Genomic DNA, 19,369 nt, shown 5'->3' with positions numbered 1-19,369 from the left:
AAGAGAAAAAGAAAAGATGGGCATAGACTGGATCATTCAAAGAGAGAAGGCATTCAAGGGGTCCTTCTTTAGAGACCTTCTCTTTTCTTATGAGAATCGTCCCCTAATCAGGAAGCCTAGGCTCCAACGGCACCCCATTAATGTCTAATGTGTAAGGTATGGGTTTAAGTCCTGCCCCCGCCACTTCTCGCCTGGACAGCATATTTATTTCTTCTTGGGTAAAATGGCCCCATCCCTCCTGACCCAGCTCCCATGTCTTCTGCGTGACTTCCTGTATGAAATCATTTAATAGATGAAGACATGCTAGATATGAATAAGGCGTTCCTACCAAGGATAAGAATGCATCGATAGGAGTGTGGCCCCCAGAACTCAGGTATCTTCTCCCGCCATCATCCCAACTGGCACCCAGGTTAGCCCTCCTTATTTGTTGCTGGCCTCATCTCAGAGGAAGACACGAAGCAACAGCAGCAACTTCCAGGCGTAATTCCAGAACAGTTACGGGTCTGGCCCTAACTCACCTGCAGAGTCCCACACTCTTCCCTCCTCATTACAAAGCTGCAAGTCTAAATACAGCGTTATTTACCTCTTTCCAGACAGAGTAGTGGCTAAGAAAGCAGCCGATTTCGCCTCTGGTTAGAGGCCTGGAGGAATAGGGATCTCGATATCCGGGCAGCATCTCGATATTCAGGGCCTTCAGCTGGCTTGTGTTGAGTGCCCTGCAGGACAGAGAAAACGAACACGTTGAGATGGTCCCATCTCCGAAGCCAGAAGGAGAGTTCGGTATATTCCCAGAGGCCTTTATCCACAGGTTTCCCATAATTCCTTAGGTGTTCCTCAGGGTTAACGTGTCGTGGTGGCGTTACGAGCTTTGTGAAAACAAGAGGGTGTCTTATATTTTGTGTATTCCTCATAAAATGCACCATCATTCTAAATATCATCGGGTTTTTTTTTGTTTTGTTTTGTTTTTTTTTTGACAACTTTGAAACAGTGTTTTCCTAATGAAGGAAAGTGGTTTTAATGAGAGCATTAAATACTGGCAAGAATAAGGACAGGACGGAATAAGGAGAGGAATTGTGTACGTGTGTGTGTCTTTTCTTTGGACCTAAATTTTTTAAAAAAAGGTTAAAAACAGAAATAGCAGAAAGAATCGTGTAAGCAGTAAGAGAGAAGTGAATCACCACATAAACTACAGCTGACTCCTGAACGACCTGGATCTGAACTGTTCCAGGTCCACTTATACTCAGAAATTTTTCCAATAAATACTGTAAATGTATTTTCCTTACGATTTTCTTAATAACATTTTCTTATCTCTAGCTTAGTTTATTGTATGAATATAGTATAATACAGATAACATACAAAATATGTGTTAATTGAATGCTTATATTATCAGTAAGGCTTCTGGGCAACAGTAGGCTATTTGTAGTTAAGATCTGGGGAAGCCAAAAGTTACATTAGAATTTTCCACTGTGCGGGGTTGGGGAGGGTTAGCGCCCTTAACCTCCACAGTGATCAAGGGTCAACTGTATTCTTAATAAGATTAATAAGTGATTCTCATTAGAAACCAGAAGGCAGTAGGTTGACATATACAAATTTCAAATAAAACAATGAATAATTTTTTGGTATAAGGAAGCCCTACGCAATGTTTGGGACAAATTTAACTGGGTGTCCTATATTTTATGTGGCAATATTATCTGAGAAAATCACCTCAAAGTGTCTAAATAATGCAGATTCCTGGCAGCCCTGGAGATCATGTTTCAGGATGGGGCTCAGGAAGCTGCCCTCTCACCGGCCCCCGGGGACTCTGCCATGGGGTCCAGGCCACACTTTGAGAAACACCGATGAAATTCTCTAAAGGAGTCATAAGAATTTCCACAACAGCTTCTAGCCATCCTTGTTAGAAACATTCATATTCCAAACTAACCTACAACATAAAACTGCAGATTTTACAAAAATGTATGTCTTGAAATAGGGTGTCAAATAAGAGGGCAAAGCAAAGAAAAACAAGAGAAAATCACGACGTCATTAACAAGAACTCTGGAAGGAATCTAACCCGTACCCCGTGTGACTTTCCTGCCATACTCTTGGGAAAAGTAATCAGCCCAGGCAGATCTCATGCAACAGTTATGTACTTTTTCCATTTATTTTCTTCAGGTCGCCCAAGTTTAACAAATGATGAACAGTTTGTTTTAAATCAGGCTCTGAATGCAACTCTGAATGCATTCCTTCCAATACACTACGGAAAGCTGGAAACCATCCCTACATTACAAGAACCCCAAGAGATGGGAGAACATCATCTCCAGTGCGAGCCTTCGGCGTAACGAAGACCAGAGATGGCTGGACGGTGACTGGACTTCAGATCTGCTCTACACGGTGAAATTAGCTTCCACTACAAGTCACGTTTCTCTCAAAGTAAGCTGCACATGGCTGTTATAAAAATGGGCCTATATTCTGATGACCGCACATCCCTGCCACCCCGAACCACTCTGTCAGAGGGTACGTCGCCACTCCGAGCACATCTGGAAGGGTTTTAGAAAAAAAAAAAAGCAGACTCACTTTCCATCAACGGCCTCCACAACCTTGACCTCAATCTCCTGCTCATACAGGGTGCGTAACATCCGGTCCCGCCTATCTTTTCTGCGTTTGAGGTTTATCATGAAAATCTAATGCAGAAAGGAAAAAAGAAGAGAAACATGGGTTACTCAAGTCTTACTTCAGGCTGTTTGAGGGTTTAAGCAAATGTAAGGACCAAAGTTTTAACGTTTTGTTAGAATGAGGCGTGGCAATGACAGAGAAAGCCCTGGTGAAGATTTGTTTGTATTTCATACCGGTCAAGAGATTTGAATCAAAACGGAATAACTTTAAAAGCTGAGCCATCTGCAGTGAGTGGTCCCTCTCTTTGTTTCTCTAATGCTCATTGATTAACATGTTTGCCTTGTTCTTGAGATAGGATAGTTGAAAAAGTTACTCTTCAGGAGGCCAGTGGTGAATTAAACCCGAAACATAGGCGCCAAGGGATAGGAGGCAGTTTGGCAAGTGGTTAAGTTTATCAGCAGACCCGAGGTGGCATCCTGGCTGTCATTTACTAGTGTTTGTCTTGGACCAGTTCCCAAGCCTCGGTTTCCTCATTTGTAAAACTGGGATAATAAAGGTCCTATCTCATCGGTACTAAATATTGGCTATTATTATAATGTAAATCCACTGGAGAAAAATTTAAAGTCAGTCAAAGAATAAGAAAAATCTGGTCTTCACACATTCGTTTTATTTACAAAAGTTCCAAACCGAATTATCGAGGTCTCAATTTTAGTAGCTTCTTTGCCAGAATTCAATTCCCTTAGAGACAAAGGAATTTTTCTGCAAGAAGTGAGGAGAAGGGGCTCGGCCCTTGGGGTTAGGCCTTTGAGGAAAAGGGGAGGGAGAAATGGAAAGGCTTCATTTCCACGTCACGTGTATCTGTAGGAAACACTACAGCGTGGACCCCTGCTGGCCCATGAACTCCCAGACAATCTGCACTCAGATTTCCTCCGATGAGGCTGGGTCCACCAGAAGTACCTCACGTTAGCCCCTGCATTCATGGTCGCTGCACGAAACACATACATATCATGAGACTACGACGAGGACTTACAGATGAGGAGGCTGTCCTGACTATTCCCAGATTTAAGAAGCCACAGAAATACCTAAAGCCTCATGGATGCTATTTTAGGTAAATTAGTATTTTAAAAAGGTCTTTTGGCTACGAGCAGTAATAAACTCACTTTGAACATTAAACTAGTCCCCCAAGACAGGGAGACTTCAGCTGCTAGCCAAAAAATGATGACATATAGCATGAGAAAGGAGAAACCTACAGGAATATGTCAAATGATGTTAGCTTCACCCTGACTAACTATCTAGGTGACTTTTAGGAAGACAGGTAATGTTTCAAGCTCCAGACCTTTATTTTAAAAAAAGAGGTAGTTGAACAAACTCATTTCTTGAGTCTAGTACAGATTAAAACTTCTATGATATGTGGTTTATGGTAAAGTTTGCTTTATGCTACATCCAGAAGAAGGAAGAAACTATGTCTTATAACCAGCCTGGAGTTCAGAATACACTGGGTTAAGCTTTGGATCACATTTAAAATGTGGTCATCAATATGCTCTATGTTTTACTGAGATCGAAAGCTACGCTAGCTAAAAATGTCACCCCTTCCTTACAAAGTCTTCTCACTTTCATTCATTTATAAAGGCCAAAGAAACTGATGGGGGAGCAGGACGTCCTCTTCGAAGAGGTCATCTGCCAGATTTAGGGCAAAGTGGGTTAGGTGCCTCATGACTTCATTACCTCCTTTGTTTACTTAACTGGATAATTTAAAAAAAAAAACAAAAACATAATGTCTGTGGTGACTCTATTTGCCTCGTTAGCTTGGGATTTTATGACTTAATAGGGTGTGTTCTTTTATATTTCATTTTCTTCCTGTTTAGAATCATACCGCGATGGGCCACGTTCCACCCCCTCCAATTTTACAGACGTGGAAAGGGCATTGCTCATGTGTACACGCGGAGCTACCTGGGGTCACTCCAGGAGAGTGTGAACAAGACAAAACAAAAATTAACAGAAACGCAACAAAAAAAAGTCTTCTCAAACCAGAGACCTCCAGCCCGGGACAACTCTAGTAAATAACAATTCTGTTCTAGCTCCTGCCAGGACAAGTGTAATAAAAACTGTAGCCATGAAGAAAAAACACAGACGACTCGCTCATACTCAGCAAACGGTAAACAGAGAGAGAGAGAGCCACATAGTCAAATGCAGCCAGACACCACCAATAAGGTCACAGAGAACTGGGAGGGTTGGAAAGGCCCCTGTCTCTGTTCCAGACAGAGGGATGATTCCTCTGGGCTCAGGGAAGTAGCGTCCCTGAGCCTGTGTCACTTCCCATAGTTGGCTTTTTTCAGAAGGCTTCTAGGAGCTACCCAGTCCTCACATCCACTCCCAAATGGGACACCTGAGCTAGAAGATCCTGTTTTTGTTCCATTTTATTTGCTTTGGTTTGGCTCTCATAGGAATGTGTTTATATAAGGAAAAATGAACAGATGTTCTCTTGGGTTCTTTTACCTAGAGAACTCAGCTGTGAGAGCTGTAGGGAGGCCAACGTTCTCTGCAGCCCTGATCGTTTTTTAAAAATTATGTATACCTCAGTCTAATTCCTCTCTCCCACACTTAAAATCATCTCTTATTCTGCCCTCCGTGGACATAGCATAATAGCTGCTGACTCTTTTCCACTTAATATTCATGGAACACTCCTTCCCAAGTCCAGCTCTGAATCAGTTTTATAGACAAAACCCCAATTCCTAGTTCCAGCAGTTCTTTAATATGGGTGTACTTTGGGGACATGTATTATATGTGGTACAAGGTGATAAGGCATTTTCTTTCGATGAAGCAGTGGCAATGAGCACAGAGCACAAAGTTTGGCCCATAACATATTCAGGATTTGTGAAAGATTCTAGATCACCAAGCTCCTGAATGCTGATCAGCAACTACATGACACGAGGGACCACGAAGGATTCTGTGACTTAGAGTCACAACTCACAAAATGGATACTTGTCAAGTATCAAATGTGTTGTGCGTATTATAGAGAGGCATCTCTTTATAGTTTTGCTTCATTCATTATGTAGTCAAAACTCAATAATAAATACGGCCCTCAGCGAGCTATTATGAAGGTCTCGCCTGACGAAAGGCAGAATTTTAGAACAGGCTTTTTTTCTCTCTTTTTCTTTGTGTTTTCAACTCTGCCCTCCAACCTTTTTTCGTGAAAAAACAGCAGAGAGAAAAATAAAGCACGGAGTGTTCCAGAACAGTTTCTCCCTACTCAAGATCAACTTAAACTCCAATTCCTGAAACATATATCCTCTTTACCTTACCCTTGAATCTTGATAAAAGGATGATAAAATACGGCAATATTTTAGGAAAAACTATCAAATTCGCTTTCACTACTAAATAGTAACTTTCTGACTCAATGATTAATTCACTTTCATCATGATGCTCCATTTTTTCTTTTTTTTAAGAAAAGGAAACCGAGGCACAACAAAAACCGAGTATTCTTCCCAAGCCCTCAATGCCTTTTTAGTAGCCGAGCCGGTCTTGCTGGCTCTCACACACATGCTCAGGCTTGTGTTTCGGTTTTCGGTGTAGATGTAGAAGCACGCTGCACACAGGCACAGGCAAGCACGCGCGCACACACACACAGACACCTTTCCTACCTCATCAAATCCCATCTTGTCTGGATATTTAGGGACAACTGAGACAAACTGGGAGGGTTCCATTGGAGGACGGTCAACTGGAAGACACAAGAAACACGCAGAGTGCTTTGTTAGTGAGAGTCAGAGAACAGAATTCCATCCACACACCTGCTCTTCAGGAATGTCACCTGGACACGCAGGGCAGGGGTAACTGCTCAGTCGCTTGGCTACACGAGAAGCCTGACCGTTAGGGTGCTGGTTTTGACAGCACTTGTTTGCATGCAGATGGCAGCACTTGCTGCATTTCCATTAAGACTTATTGTAGGAGTGGGAGGTAGTTTAGGGCAACTGCTAAGGGTGAGGACTCTGAAGTCAGATGCTCTGGGTTTAAACTCTGGTCTGTAAAGGTCTGGAATAGTCAGGTGACCTCTCTAAGCCTGTTTCTTTGTGTGTAAAATCAGGACAATAAAAGCTTATCTTTTTAAGATGTTATAAAATTTAAATGATACCTGTGTGCAAAGCAGTCACCGCAGTGTATTAACATAGTAAATGCTCAATAACTCTTAGCTGTTACTTGCTGTGGCCCATGATGAAAGAGCTCAGAAATTGGCCAGATTTTTTCTATACAATTAAAATCGTCAAGGTCTAGGACTATTTTTATCCCACCCAAGAAGGTTTAGCTACAGGTACACAAAAAGTCCTTTATTTTAACACAAATTCAGCTCTGAGGGTCAGCTTATGTCCTAGACCTTGGCACAGGGCCACCAAGGAAGTTTCCAGATGTGAAGGACATCATATCTTAAGTAACAAAAATGTTATTTATTTGATACTCAAAAAAAGCTTTCTTTACAAACTATATATGTTCAAAGGTTGGCAGCAATATTGATTAGAAACTTGAAACAGTCTTGAAGATTTTTCGTATTGTACAAATTCAAAGTACTCCGTTGTTTTTTTCATAAAGAGATAGTACAAAGAAAATTTTACATGAAAGCTGGCAACTGGGTCGTTTGAAGAACTATGGGTAAGGGCTCTTACTAGTCTTCACTAATCTCTGTTCTCCTCCATTCCAGGCAGATGAGAAGTCGGCAGAGCCCCACGCTTGGAGTTAGTCTTGGGATGTGAATCGCTGCTGCTTCCCGGACCCCAGCCCCAGCCCCGCCACAACAATCATAGTGGCACATGTTCACGTGGAGAAGCCACAGTTTGAAGCAGCCCAGAATGACGTGCCAACACACGGCGGGCAGCTGATCGCGAAGGACACCAGGACCACTGCGGACTCGCAGGGCCGGAAATGAGCCCTTGTAGCAAGCCAGGGAGACCTGGGCGCTCGTTGATACACCAGCGTAACTTCGCTCATTCTCACTGAGACACATGCCAAAGGATATTATTCAATCGACTTACCCTTCGCTGGGATATTAAAGAGAAACTGTGACATCCAGTTTCACTTATGATCAAACGATGTGACGTTCTAGAAGGTAGCGAGACAGGGTCTCCTAAGCCAAACACAAGACTTGGGCTCAACCCTGACCTGACAGCTCCATTTCTGTGAGCACGCAGTGCAGCCCAGAATGTTCTGGTCCTTTCTGCTCCGCCCCAACCCTTATTAGTTTCTTTCAAAATCAACAAATATTTATTGAGGGTCCACCATGTACAGAGTTGGGTTTTTAAGAGAAACTTAGCATTCAAACTCCTTCCTGTTAATGTTTGAGGAGCTGTCTGGCTCTCCCTCTTTGGGCCTTAGACTTGGGAGGGGTTGTATTTTGACACTCTTGGTCTCTGTTTGGCTCTCACGTGGCCTATGTGGTTTTAACTTTTCAGCCAAAGAGACTACTTTCAGTCACTTTGTTTCCATCAGACATGGGTAGTCTTGTGTTCACAGGACAAGTGTCCCAGAAAAGCCCAAAGTGGCTGGCTCTTGAAAACCACCATTAAGTAAAAATGTAAGAAATATGCCTGGGTTTTGCCACTAAAGGCTGAGCTAAGTCATAGGGAAAAACAGGAAATAATACAAGTTAGGCCTAAGAGACTTACTATGTGGGGAGAAGGGATGTGTCTTTGGGGACATCAGACTTGAAGGTTAGGTATATTCCAGCTTCTGTTTGGGGTCATTTCTGACTCCGTCATTCATAATTTATCCAGTCCCTCACTGAATCTTTCCCCATACGACTCCTTCCCTGCACCACCACTTGGGACAATGTGCTTCATTGGCACCTGGATAGTTTCAAGATCTAGGAACGAGATTGGCTATTGTTACAGTTACAGAGTTCTTATCACTCACTGACTCTGGGCTACACTCTTAACATCTGTAATCACATTTATTTAATCTTCACAACCATTTGGTGGGATAGGTATGAGTGCCCTTATTTTTACAGATAAGGAAGCAAAGGCTTAAATAACTTGTCCAAGGTCACAGAGCTGATAAAACTGGCATTTAAATCTAGGTCTGACGCCTGCCCCAGAACCCTTGACCACCACCCTACTCTACCCCCAAAACTAGCCCGGGGCGTCAAATTGGCCTAGGGCAACTGGGCTCAGTTAGCTAAGTCCTTGCTCCTGGCTGACCATCCCTGTTTGCTCTTTCTGGGGTCTACGTTGGAGCACACGCCATCCAGCGTACAACGTACCAGCCCAGTCATGCTCAGAAAAGTATCTGAGAGATTGTGCTTGGCCCAAATCCTAACGCTCCTTTTCTATACTTTTACCCAAACGTCTTCCATTGCCGCAGCCCCACCCTCGCTCAGGTCCTCGCTCACCGTGCTTGGGCAGTTTTAATATTTTTCGCTCATGTGCCCTTAGTCTCGCCTCATTCTAACTCAAGTGTGAACTGTTATCAAAACAATTTTCTTCCTCAAGAACAAGCTCTGCTCTCGACCGTAATAGTCAAGAGCTTTGCAATTAGTTAGGTGCTTTCGTATTCACCCCATCGTTTTATATCTTCCCTTTTTTTTTTTGTTTGTTTGCTCTTTTGGATGAAGAAAATGATTTGCATACAGCATGTATACTATAGACGAAGAAATTGAGACTGACACAGATGTGGACTTGCCCAAGGTCAAATAGTGAGTGACTGGGGACTGAGAGCGGGAACTCAGTTTCAGACCTTCTGACTTCAGGTCCAGGATTCTTAATAATCTTTACATGACATTCTGTTGCCTCAAAATGTTGTCATGGAGAAGAAGCACCTAAGGTTGCCCATTGCCTCATGCTTTGATTTACAAGACCGATCTCCTCATACCTCAAAGCCCATTTATTTCTATCATTTTTACAAGATCTAGCCTCCTGCCATTTATCCCCAAATTTTCTGTACAGGAAGCGCATCCACAAAGTCTCTGTGTAGCTCCTAGTGCACTAATGGGGAAATACAAGTGCAGATAGGCATGGTGCTTTTAGCAAGCGCTGGCCACTGTTATTCCCCAGCTCCCACCCCACCCAAACCCTCCCTCTGTGATCTCTGAAACTCCAGTCTGCAGTTCCTAAGTTCTCTGACATTTTCATTTCCTTTGTGTTTTCTGAATGTCTCTTTGCCTTTTTGTTTTAACTAAAACTTGGCTTTCTTCTGAGGACACTGCCTCCCTTTCAGCTGTCAGAACGGAAACTGATTTTTCTCATACCCCTCAACTCACTCCGAACCGTTTCTCTTTCATCCTTCAAAACTCTCAGAGTCTTTGAGGGAATGTTAGCATCCTGGATCTAATCGTACCCCTTCTGCCACTGATGACTCCAGCCTCTGGCTCATGGTCTCACTGTCCCTGCCGTCATTTTTAGAAACCTCGGCATCCACGTGGTGATCTGTCCAACAGCCTGTGGCTTCCAGGTCCTTGACCTTAACACCCACAATCATTCCTTCAGTGCCCAGCTGCCGTGTCTGCGTCCATCACACCCTTCACGTCCTCGCTCCCGTCGGTACCCAGCCTGGATCTCATGGTCTGACCCTCTCACTCGTTCCTTGCAAAGACTCCTGAATCTCTTCCACTGATCTTGCTGGTAAAACTCCAACCCTGGTTAAACTCAATTGTCCACTTAGCACCAAGAAAAACACTGCAAGAGAAATTCACACAGTTGTTTTGACTGAGTCATTTCAAAACTGCAACCACAGATGTCAAATTGGCACTCGACACTGCCAAATGATGCAACTATACTTCCACAGAGAAATTTACTTTCCCACTTACTGAGAGATCTATTTTACGCCTCGTTCTCTCCCCTGAAATCTCCAACCTCTCTCTTGAGCTGATGATTGGCCTACATACCTCATAGAGTAAATATTCAAAGTCAAGTTACAGGTGCCTTTTCCTTCGGCCTCGAGTCTACAAACCCAGCTGCATTTGCACCTATACATTCTGCCTCTCCAATTGGTTATAGTGGAAGAAGCAACCCTGTTCCATTCTAGGACAACCTCTTCAATGTTTTCTGGGGTTTTCTCAAGGACTTCAGCCTTACGATTCATCTTCTCTTCTACATCATCAAGCTCTCCTTATATGTTGGGTCCTTCTCATTTGCATACAAACATGCTAAAATCCTGTCTTAAAAAATAAGCAGCACTAAAAGCAAAAGAATCTCTGCCTTGATCTCTCTCTCCCTTACAGCCGTCCTCCTATTTCTCTATTCTCCATTCCCAAAAGGTTCTGCTTTCCCATCTCCTCATTGTCCCCTCTTCAGCCCACGCCTATGGGCTTATGTCCCAGCATTGTACTGAGTGGGTCTTAAAAAATAAGCAGCACTAAAAGCAAAAGAACCTCTGCCTTGATCTCTCTCCCTTACAGCCGTCGTCCTATTTCTCTATTCTCCATTCCCAAAAGGTTCCGCTTTCTCATGTCCTCATTGTCCTCTCTTCAGCCCACGCCCATGGGCTTATGTCCCAGCGTTGTACTGAGTAGCTTTTATCAAGCTCATCACAGATGTCTATCTTGACAGAACCAATCATCAATTCCCTCTCCTCATTTTACTGGACTTCTCAGCAGCATCTGGCTCCTTCTTGAAACATGTCTCAATTTTTCCTTCCAGCTTTCGGGCTGTTCATCTCCCCCAGGGATCTGTTCTCCTCACTTCCCTCTTTTCTTTTGATGTTCTATTACTAAACGAGTTCACACTGTTCCATGGCTTCAAATATCCTTTTAATGCTCATCACTCTCAAATGTCTGTCTCCAGCTGGAATCTCTCCTTGAACTCCAGACTCATATAGCTAAATCTCCTAACTTTTCCCTTCAGACGTTCAATAAATATCTTAAGCTTACATCACCAAAACGTCTCTCCCCAAATCTTTCCTCACGAAGCCTCTCCCATCTCGTTATATGGTACACCAGGCCAAAATCCCGGAGCCATCTCGACTCCTTTCTATCCTTCGTGACCTGCAGCCAGGTCTCTGTAAGTCCTGTTGGCTCTACCACCAAAACATGTCATAAATCCTGCTTTTCATCACCTCTCTGCTACGGCTCGCACCCCAATCACCACCATCTCTCACCAAGAGAGGTGTTGGGGGCCCCCCTAAACTTCAGGATCCACACACCGCAGTCTAAGCGATCCTGCTGGGTGTATAAATCACATCTCGCCCGCCCCCTCCTCCACTGTGCATGGCTCCGCCAGGATGACGGCTGGCAGAGCCTTACTATGGCCACAGACTCTGCGTGACGCGTTCGCTCTGTCCTCCATGCCTCATCTCCTTCTACCCGACCCCTCGTTCCGCAGACTCCAACCCTGGCCTTCTGTTCCCCGAGCGCCTCAACTTCTTCCCTCGCAGCGTCTGCACGTGCCGTTGCTCTGCTCGAAACACTCTTCCCCCGAACGTCCCTGTGGCTGCTTCCCGGACCTGTCGTCTCATCGCTCCGTGTTGCAATATACATTCCTCGATAGCGGAGCATCTGTCAGTTTTGTTCGCTGCTGTGTCCCTGGCATCTTGAATGATCCGTGGAACGTGGTGTTTAATAAATACTCGTAGCCCGACTCCCTCTTCTGAAACCTTCCTTGGCTCCTCACTGCTTTCGGATGGGCATCAAGGACTACAACCTTGATGGCCGCTTTAGCTGGGCATCAAGGACTACAACGTCGAAGCCACTCCAACCTTCAAACTGTATTTCCTTCTGTTTAAAGCCAACTCTCTTCCAGGGTGAGAATGCTTTCTCAACAATGCTGTTGCTCAGTCTGTTTCCTCTGCCACTGGTGCCCTCGCCACATGACTCCTTTTGCTTAAACTCCACTCTGCGGTCCAAGCTCAGCTTGAGAACCGCGAGGACTCGACACTTTCCTAGATGACACTAGCCTACAACAATCTCTCCTTATTTTAAATTCCTATTGCCCTTATAGCCGCTCCTTTCACAAAGCACAATACTGCATCGCTGGAGTCTTTTTATGTCTGTCTTGTCTCCTCAGTTAAATATAAACACCCAGAGCAGAGAATTGGATGTAAAATGTTTTGAATCCACAATACCCTCACAGAGTGACTCAACCATTGTAGGAAGGCATTAAATGTTTGCACAGGAATATAATCCCTGTTCTAATGCTTCACTTGGTAGAGCCTATCAGCAGTTATTTATCCGCTGCTCATTGGGTTCCAGAGGCTGCGCAAAGTACTTTCAATATCTAGTTCATTTTTCCTAAGAACACTTTACAGGTACTAGTTCATCATCATCATCCTTTTATTAATCCTACATGGACCTTCAGCCTATATTTCTGCACTATTACCCTCAAAAATTTATTTCCAATTATTTTCTTATTCCAATTACGTTCCATCCTTTAAAATTCAGAATCTGAAGTTTGAACAAAACTATCACCAGAGAAGGTAAATACAAGAATTAAATAGAAGGCCATGTCCACAGTGCCTGAAACCAGCTTCGCTGCCCCAGTCTGCTCCAGCAGTACCTCTCCGACCGCACGAGTGACCGTCCGAAATCCAGACGTCAACCTGACGTTTCTCTGCTAAGACCTCTTTAAAAGTTCCCCTCCCTTCAGAAGTCCAAACACCTTCTTATACCTTAGAGGTCCTTCTGGCTGGGCTCCTGCCCACTTTCCAGCCTCGCTTCCCGCTGCACCTCCCCAGCTGCCCACACACATACGTCCTGCATTCTAGTGATGAGTAACAGAATTTCTCAGATCCTGCGTGAAAATTCAGTGCAGATATTCCCTCCTTTGGGAAGCCTCCAACATCCTTCCCTAGGCAGGGGGGACCCATTACTTTCTCCTTTAGCCACCACTGCATGTTATACATAACAATCAATGTAGCTACTGATTATTGAGCATTTTCCAACTCCAGCCTCATGCTAGACCCGGACACAATAACAACATACTGTTTAATTTAAGGACATAACTTTGAAGACAGCGATATTGGTTCAAATCCCAATCTGTCATTAGTTCAGCAGAGTGATCTAGAGCAAACTACTTAAACTCCATACACTTTGTCTCTTCATCTTTAATATGAGGATAATAAAATCCCTTTCCCTGAGTTCTTATGAGAATTAAAGAAACTGTGTACAAAAAATGCTTAGCATAGTATCTGTTACAGCATAAACTATTATTAAATTGAGGTCATAATTATTGTTATTGTTATTAGGTTTTTATATATATCATGGAGAATCTTCCCCCAAACTCTAAAAGTTTTCATTATTTCCATTTCACAGCTAAAGAGATTAGATGACTTGCTCAAAGTCATGTATTAGAAAGCAGCACAGTTTGAGTTTAGATCCACACCATAAAACACCATTATAGCCCTTAAGACATTGTGTGAAATGTATCTACCCTTCCCAGACAGGACACTTTCTGCAGGCAAATACTTTGGCATATTTATATTTCACATTAGGAAAAATTTCAGACGAAGTGAACAAATGAATATCTATGTTCCACCCCTGGGGATGGGGCGAAGTGGCTGGGATGGTCACGGTGGCCACGGAACAAGAGCCATCCCTAGGCACCTGGGTCACTCACTCATTGCTTCTATCTGCACATGGATGAGGCTCTCGACGTCCTCCTGCAGGGTCTGATGGGGCTTCAGGGGGATGGGCAGGTAGCCGTAGTGCTCTCTGTTGCAGAGGTACATCTGGATGCCTGAGGATCCACAACAGGGAAAAAGCAACCAATCAGAAAACACACTTCTCATTTCTATAGTAACAACCATGGGAAAAAGAGACCAGACTGCAGCTGATGCTGGGTTTGGCACTGAAACTGAACAAGTAGCTGTTTCAGGCACTGTCTGGAGACCTCAAAAATGCTCCTTTATTAAGAAAGTATAACGCAGCATTGGGGGCTAATAAAAACGCTGGGCCATTCTTCGGCTCAGAGGAAATTGATTTTTCTCTCTGAAGAAAAAGCATACTTGCGGCCTGAAATGAACACTAAAGGCATGAAGGGATCAAAAGGGAGGCAAGGAATTCCCGTTCCAGAGAACAGAACGGAACACTGTAATCCAACTACAGGAAATAACGAAAAATGAGGAATAAAATCCATACTTGATATGAAAGCAAACAGGAAAATCCTGTAAGGCTGACAAGATTAATAAAGCTAAACCTGGGCATATGGAAAACAAAAAATAAAAAGCAAGGAAATTTTAAATTTTTCATGATTCTCCTTGGTTTCATTTCTTCTCTCAGTAGGCATGAATTTCGAGTCAACCAATGGACGTGAAACTTCTATAATAGATTCACAAAGAGATAAAAGAAAGTCTTCATTTTAAATCCTGTTAAGAAGCTGCCAGAAATATGCCACAGCCGTCTTGTATTCAACACTGGTCTTCACAGCCCCAGCTGTCTATCAAGAGTTATGTAGCATCTGTGTTCAACTAGATAGCTAAAAATATAGGAATTAAGACGGTCTCCTGTAGATCCAGGAACTGACAGTCCTGACTAATGAAAACATTGCTTTGTTAAAAGAATAAGCCTGCGAAGCTCTTCCTTGTGTCCGAGCTTCTGACTCGTTAATTGCTATAATCATCTGTGCTTTCCAGAGACAGAATTATCTGCATGGGGCCTTCTGTATTTTGTACAGAGGAAATTTCCTCCAGTCGGTGCTATCACCTGCCAAATCAGGTGAAGCTGTCTTATGGTATTAACAGGGAAGAACGAGCAAAGAAAAGAGCTTTTATCCTCCCTTTGCTGAACCTGGCTTGAGTCAGGGCTGGTGCACCAGGCACTGTTGTGTCTCTTGCCTTCACCAAGTGAACTCACTGGCTCTGCTATTTGCTCACATAAATGCTTGTGGGGAACTTCAAACCAAACTGCACCCCTTTGCAAAGTCACGATGAATTCAGAAAATAGAAGGAAAATGACTTAATATTTAGGTTGTCTCTCTACCCTAATTAGGTTGATCGTTTTACCATTGGACTTTCCAAAGCTTTGGTAAAATGGGAGATGAGAATTAGCCGAGCTATCCATCAAGTGCGGGGGGACAGGAGAGGCATTTTCAGGCACGCGAGGTCACAAATATTTACTTTGCATCACGCTTGCTCGGCAAATTACTGGATAGTGTGGGAGAAGAAGGAAGAGGAGCGGTGGGGAGGACGAGAGAGGGAGGAAGACTTGGGACATGGTAGAAAGGAGAGTCGATGCAGGAGAGACGAGAAGGGCAGCCTGGGGCGATGGCTGTGGCAGCCCTCGGATGAGAGTGCGTCAGGGGCTCCAGGAGAGGCATCTGCGTGAAAAGAATATCTGATAAAGCTGACCGTTCTCAGAAAAGTTTTCGACAATTAGGGATCGGGTTGGATTGTATTCACCATAACAAAACTCAGCTCAGGAAAAGGCAATTGTTCCGTTAGATATGAAAGGAAAACTAGCCATGGTCTGTATGTGGCACAGCTTAGAATTAGGTTCACGTGATTATAACGACAAACAAACAAACAAACAAACAAACAAAACAAAAAAACTGACCATCCATCTATCTTCAATCACCATGGACTATATGGAGAGGACCGAGTGATGGGGAGAATGTGTCGTGTGGAGGGGACAAGGGGAGGAGAGCGCTAACTCCTCCTCTTCTGTAGTGAGTCAATAGATCATTCCTAAAGTAAAACCAGAAAAGCAAGAAGCGGCAGTACAAGCATGTTCTTTAGAAACTTGGGTGTAAATATTACACTTGTATCACCATCTGAAAGAGTTAAGAGTGTTTGCCTTCTAGAAGAAAATGAAATAACATAGGGGGTGTGATGTGCAGGGGACTTCTAATTTTATAACAAACCTTGGGGGATTATTAGAACTCTTTTAGTCTATGGCCACGTCACCCTGAACAAGCCTGATCTCCTCTGATCTCAGAAGCTAAGCAGGGTTGGGCCTGCTTAGTACTTGGATGGGAGACCACCTAGGAAGACCAGATGCTGTAGGCATAAAAAAACAAAATATAAAGAATTGTAAGCTATAAGATCCTTGTAATCTGTGAGGTCAACCAAGGGTTGCCTCGCGTAAAAAAAAAAAAAAAAAAACTCTTTTAACTATGTGCGTGGATAATCTGATAAAAATATAAAAATTTTAAAAGGAAATATACTGATAATTAGATAAAATCTATGAAGCAATCTGGTACTCTCAGCGAAAGCTGCTTCTAGGAAAACAATTTTCCCTCTGAAAAAGAATGGTCCTTGAAAGACTCTACTTAGCTTATGAAGATATTAAAATTTTTCTTGTACTCATATAGTCCCTTAACATTGCAGGTTGATGTACTTGCCTTCATCCTTGGTGATGAAAACTCAGACTCAGAGAGGCTGCGATTGGCCCAAGGTCATGTCGTATGTCATCATTATCAAGCCTCTGTCTCTGAAGGGCCAATGCCAAGTACCTTTCTACCCACCCAGGATTTGGAAGCCAAGTGTCAGAACGACTAGTCACTCTGGATTGCCATCCCTATATATGGGAGGCACTTTTGATCACTATCAGTGATGTGCAGGAAACAGAGCTGTCTGCCTGCCACCTACATCTCTTGCCTCTTTTCACACACAATAGACATTCGGAAGATGCCTGGCTGGCGCCAGAGATGGTTCTTGTGGCCGTGGTACAGAGCCCAGATCACTGGCCACAGTGGAAAGTGAACTCCTGACCTTGGCCTCACTACAGCCACAGAGACTCGCCTCTGACCCCTGCTCCTCTTTGAGGCTAGAAAGGCAGCCACCCCCCATGCCTCAGCACACTCGGATTGCCCCCTGACTCATCACCCACATGTGTCTGAGGTTAAAGATTAAAGATCAAGGTTTGTGGGCAGATAGGCTTGCCTGGGACAGGCAGACCCTTTATTTCCTTTTGGGCACTTAAAAAACAATGCTCCAATGGATGCAGCACAGCTAGGGAGCTTCACGCGAGTGAGAACAAAAGAATACAAATCACTTTTCATTAAGACTCTTTCAAGGGAGAAGGGAAGTGCTTTGCTTTGGACCTAAAAGGGGAAGGGCCTAGAAACACCCAATGGGACTCCCAGGCTCATTCTCATTTCTCCTGAAAATGCTTCAAGACAACTAAAAGTGCTACCTTAGAAACACACAACTGTCGGGAACACTTTTTCATTTCTCCAAATAACGGTCATTCTTTCCTGTCGTTTCTCCTGATCTGTTCACAGTTCGTACCACTCATCTGACCCTCAGCTTTTTCCGCCTGATAACCATTATGTTCCCACGTGTAAAGTTCGGATCTCCCCAAACACAGAGCCCAACACGACGTTAGGCCTAGAGCACTGATCCCCCGCCTTCCTTTTCTACCTCTCTTCTTTCCAGCTGAATCCCCAAACAGCTTTGGGTCTCTGCACCTGCTTCTGGTGTCCTGGGAGGACCTACGGGAAGTCTGACCTGTAGAGAATGAAGGCAGAGTGAACTGGCCAAGCCAAGGGCGGAGCTGAGAACTTCCCAGCCAGCCTGTGCCACTCTTCCAGCCCCAAATCCAGTTTTTGGTTTAAAAGAATTTATCATAATAATTTAGTGCCTGAGTTGCAATAATGACTTGTGCGATGGCTACAAAGGGGGACTCTGTTAGGCAAGGATCATTACCATAATTGTTAATAGTTCACTTTCTTGGCACATCCTTACTTCGAGCTCTGAAGCAAAGGGACTGACTGGCACAACTAGGAGGAATGAGAAGGCCCTGAGTCTGCTTCTCATCCTGGAGAGGGCAGAGCAAACCACAGACCAAGTTGAAAGAAGCAATTTCCATTAACATTGACACAATAACCTTCATGAAAACTTGCAATCCACATGAGAATAAGAGTGTTGCTTTTGCCCCAACACAGGCCTAAAAATGCCTACACCTTGCCAAGGGGTCTAAATGGCCCAAGCTGCCAAGAGAAGAAAAATCAGCCTTCCGCATTTCCAAGAAATAGTCTCATTCCTACCAAGTCTACGACTGATGAGTGGGACACCTGTGGCCTGATGAGTGAGTTGTAGCTTGAATTTGTATTAACATTCTCACCTGCCAGCAACCTGCCTCAACTGCCTGAGGTCTTTGCATGAGCCCATCTATCCTAATTTATATGGCCACAGTGAGATTTTTTTCACCATCTGCCTGATTTCTAAACTCACTTTTGCTAATGGTTAAACGGCACATTTCTAGCTCATCGATAATAGGACCTGATTTCCATTAGGAAGATCTGAATGATCCTGAGGATAAAGCTTTGCTTTATGAATGCCATGTATCTTCCTGTTGATTTGCTTTAGTGAATCCTGTCCCCACTGATGCATGTGCAGTGACACAAGAGAAATAACTTACCTTCCTACTGACTTGTCTTCTTCCAAAAACCTACAGATCCCACTGGAAATGCTTTCCTTAGTGATTCACGAAGGACTTAAGTCTGGCCTTGCCCTTCCTCCTGTGGTGACTGTGGCAGACACTGCTGGCTGCCTCCCCACGTCCGCCCTCTCCTTCTAGAGTGAGAGAATTGAGGCTCCAGACTGCATAGAATAAAGACAGCATTCTGAGCCTCCCTTGCAGCTCAGTGTTGTCCGGTGACTAAGATTTGGCTAATGGGATATGTGTGGAAGTGATGCGTTTGACTTCCGGATTGAAGGACAGTGCCCTCTCCCCTCTGGTTTTCACTCAATGGCTGAGATGCATCCATACTAATGAGACATCTTGGATCATATGACTAAGAACGATACCTCATGGAGGGTGGAGAAGCCATAGGGAAAAGGCCTGGGTCTCAGAAAACTTTGTGGAACAGAGCCATTATCCAGCTCAGACTTTTTTGAGAATACACTTCCATTTTTTTGGTGTCTT

At 43.9% G+C, this 19,369-nt stretch overlaps 1 protein-coding gene and 1 pseudogene across 4 annotated transcripts in view; one reads left to right on the top strand and one right to left on the bottom strand.

Moving 5' to 3' along the window:
• The window catches only part of COLGALT2 (collagen beta(1-O)galactosyltransferase 2), an 88,064-nt gene that overhangs the window by 14,965 nt on the left and 53,730 nt on the right, over window positions 1–19,369 (bottom strand). For all 4 annotated transcript variants that reach the window (XM_025043884.1, XM_025043885.1, XM_006907743.3 and 1 more), the window contains exons 6-9: window positions 14,121–14,240; window positions 6,234–6,310; window positions 2,554–2,660; window positions 584–716 (exon numbers count right to left, since the gene is read on the bottom strand). In XM_025043884.1, coding sequence (XP_024899652.1) covers window positions 584–716; window positions 2,554–2,660; window positions 6,234–6,310; window positions 14,121–14,240 — 437 coding nt within the window. The remainder of the gene's footprint in view (window positions 1–583; window positions 717–2,553; window positions 2,661–6,233; window positions 6,311–14,120; window positions 14,241–19,369) is intronic.
• On the top strand, window positions 16,388–16,506 carry LOC112476470 (annotated as a pseudogene).

The sequence above is a fragment of the Pteropus alecto genome, unplaced genomic scaffold (assembly GCF_000325575.1).
Source record: "Pteropus alecto unplaced genomic scaffold, ASM32557v1 scaffold101, whole genome shotgun sequence".
Lineage (NCBI taxonomy): Eukaryota > Metazoa > Chordata > Mammalia > Chiroptera > Pteropodidae > Pteropus > Pteropus alecto.
Note: the sequence above shows the minus strand (reverse complement) of the source record. Positions and strands in the feature narration are given on the sequence as shown.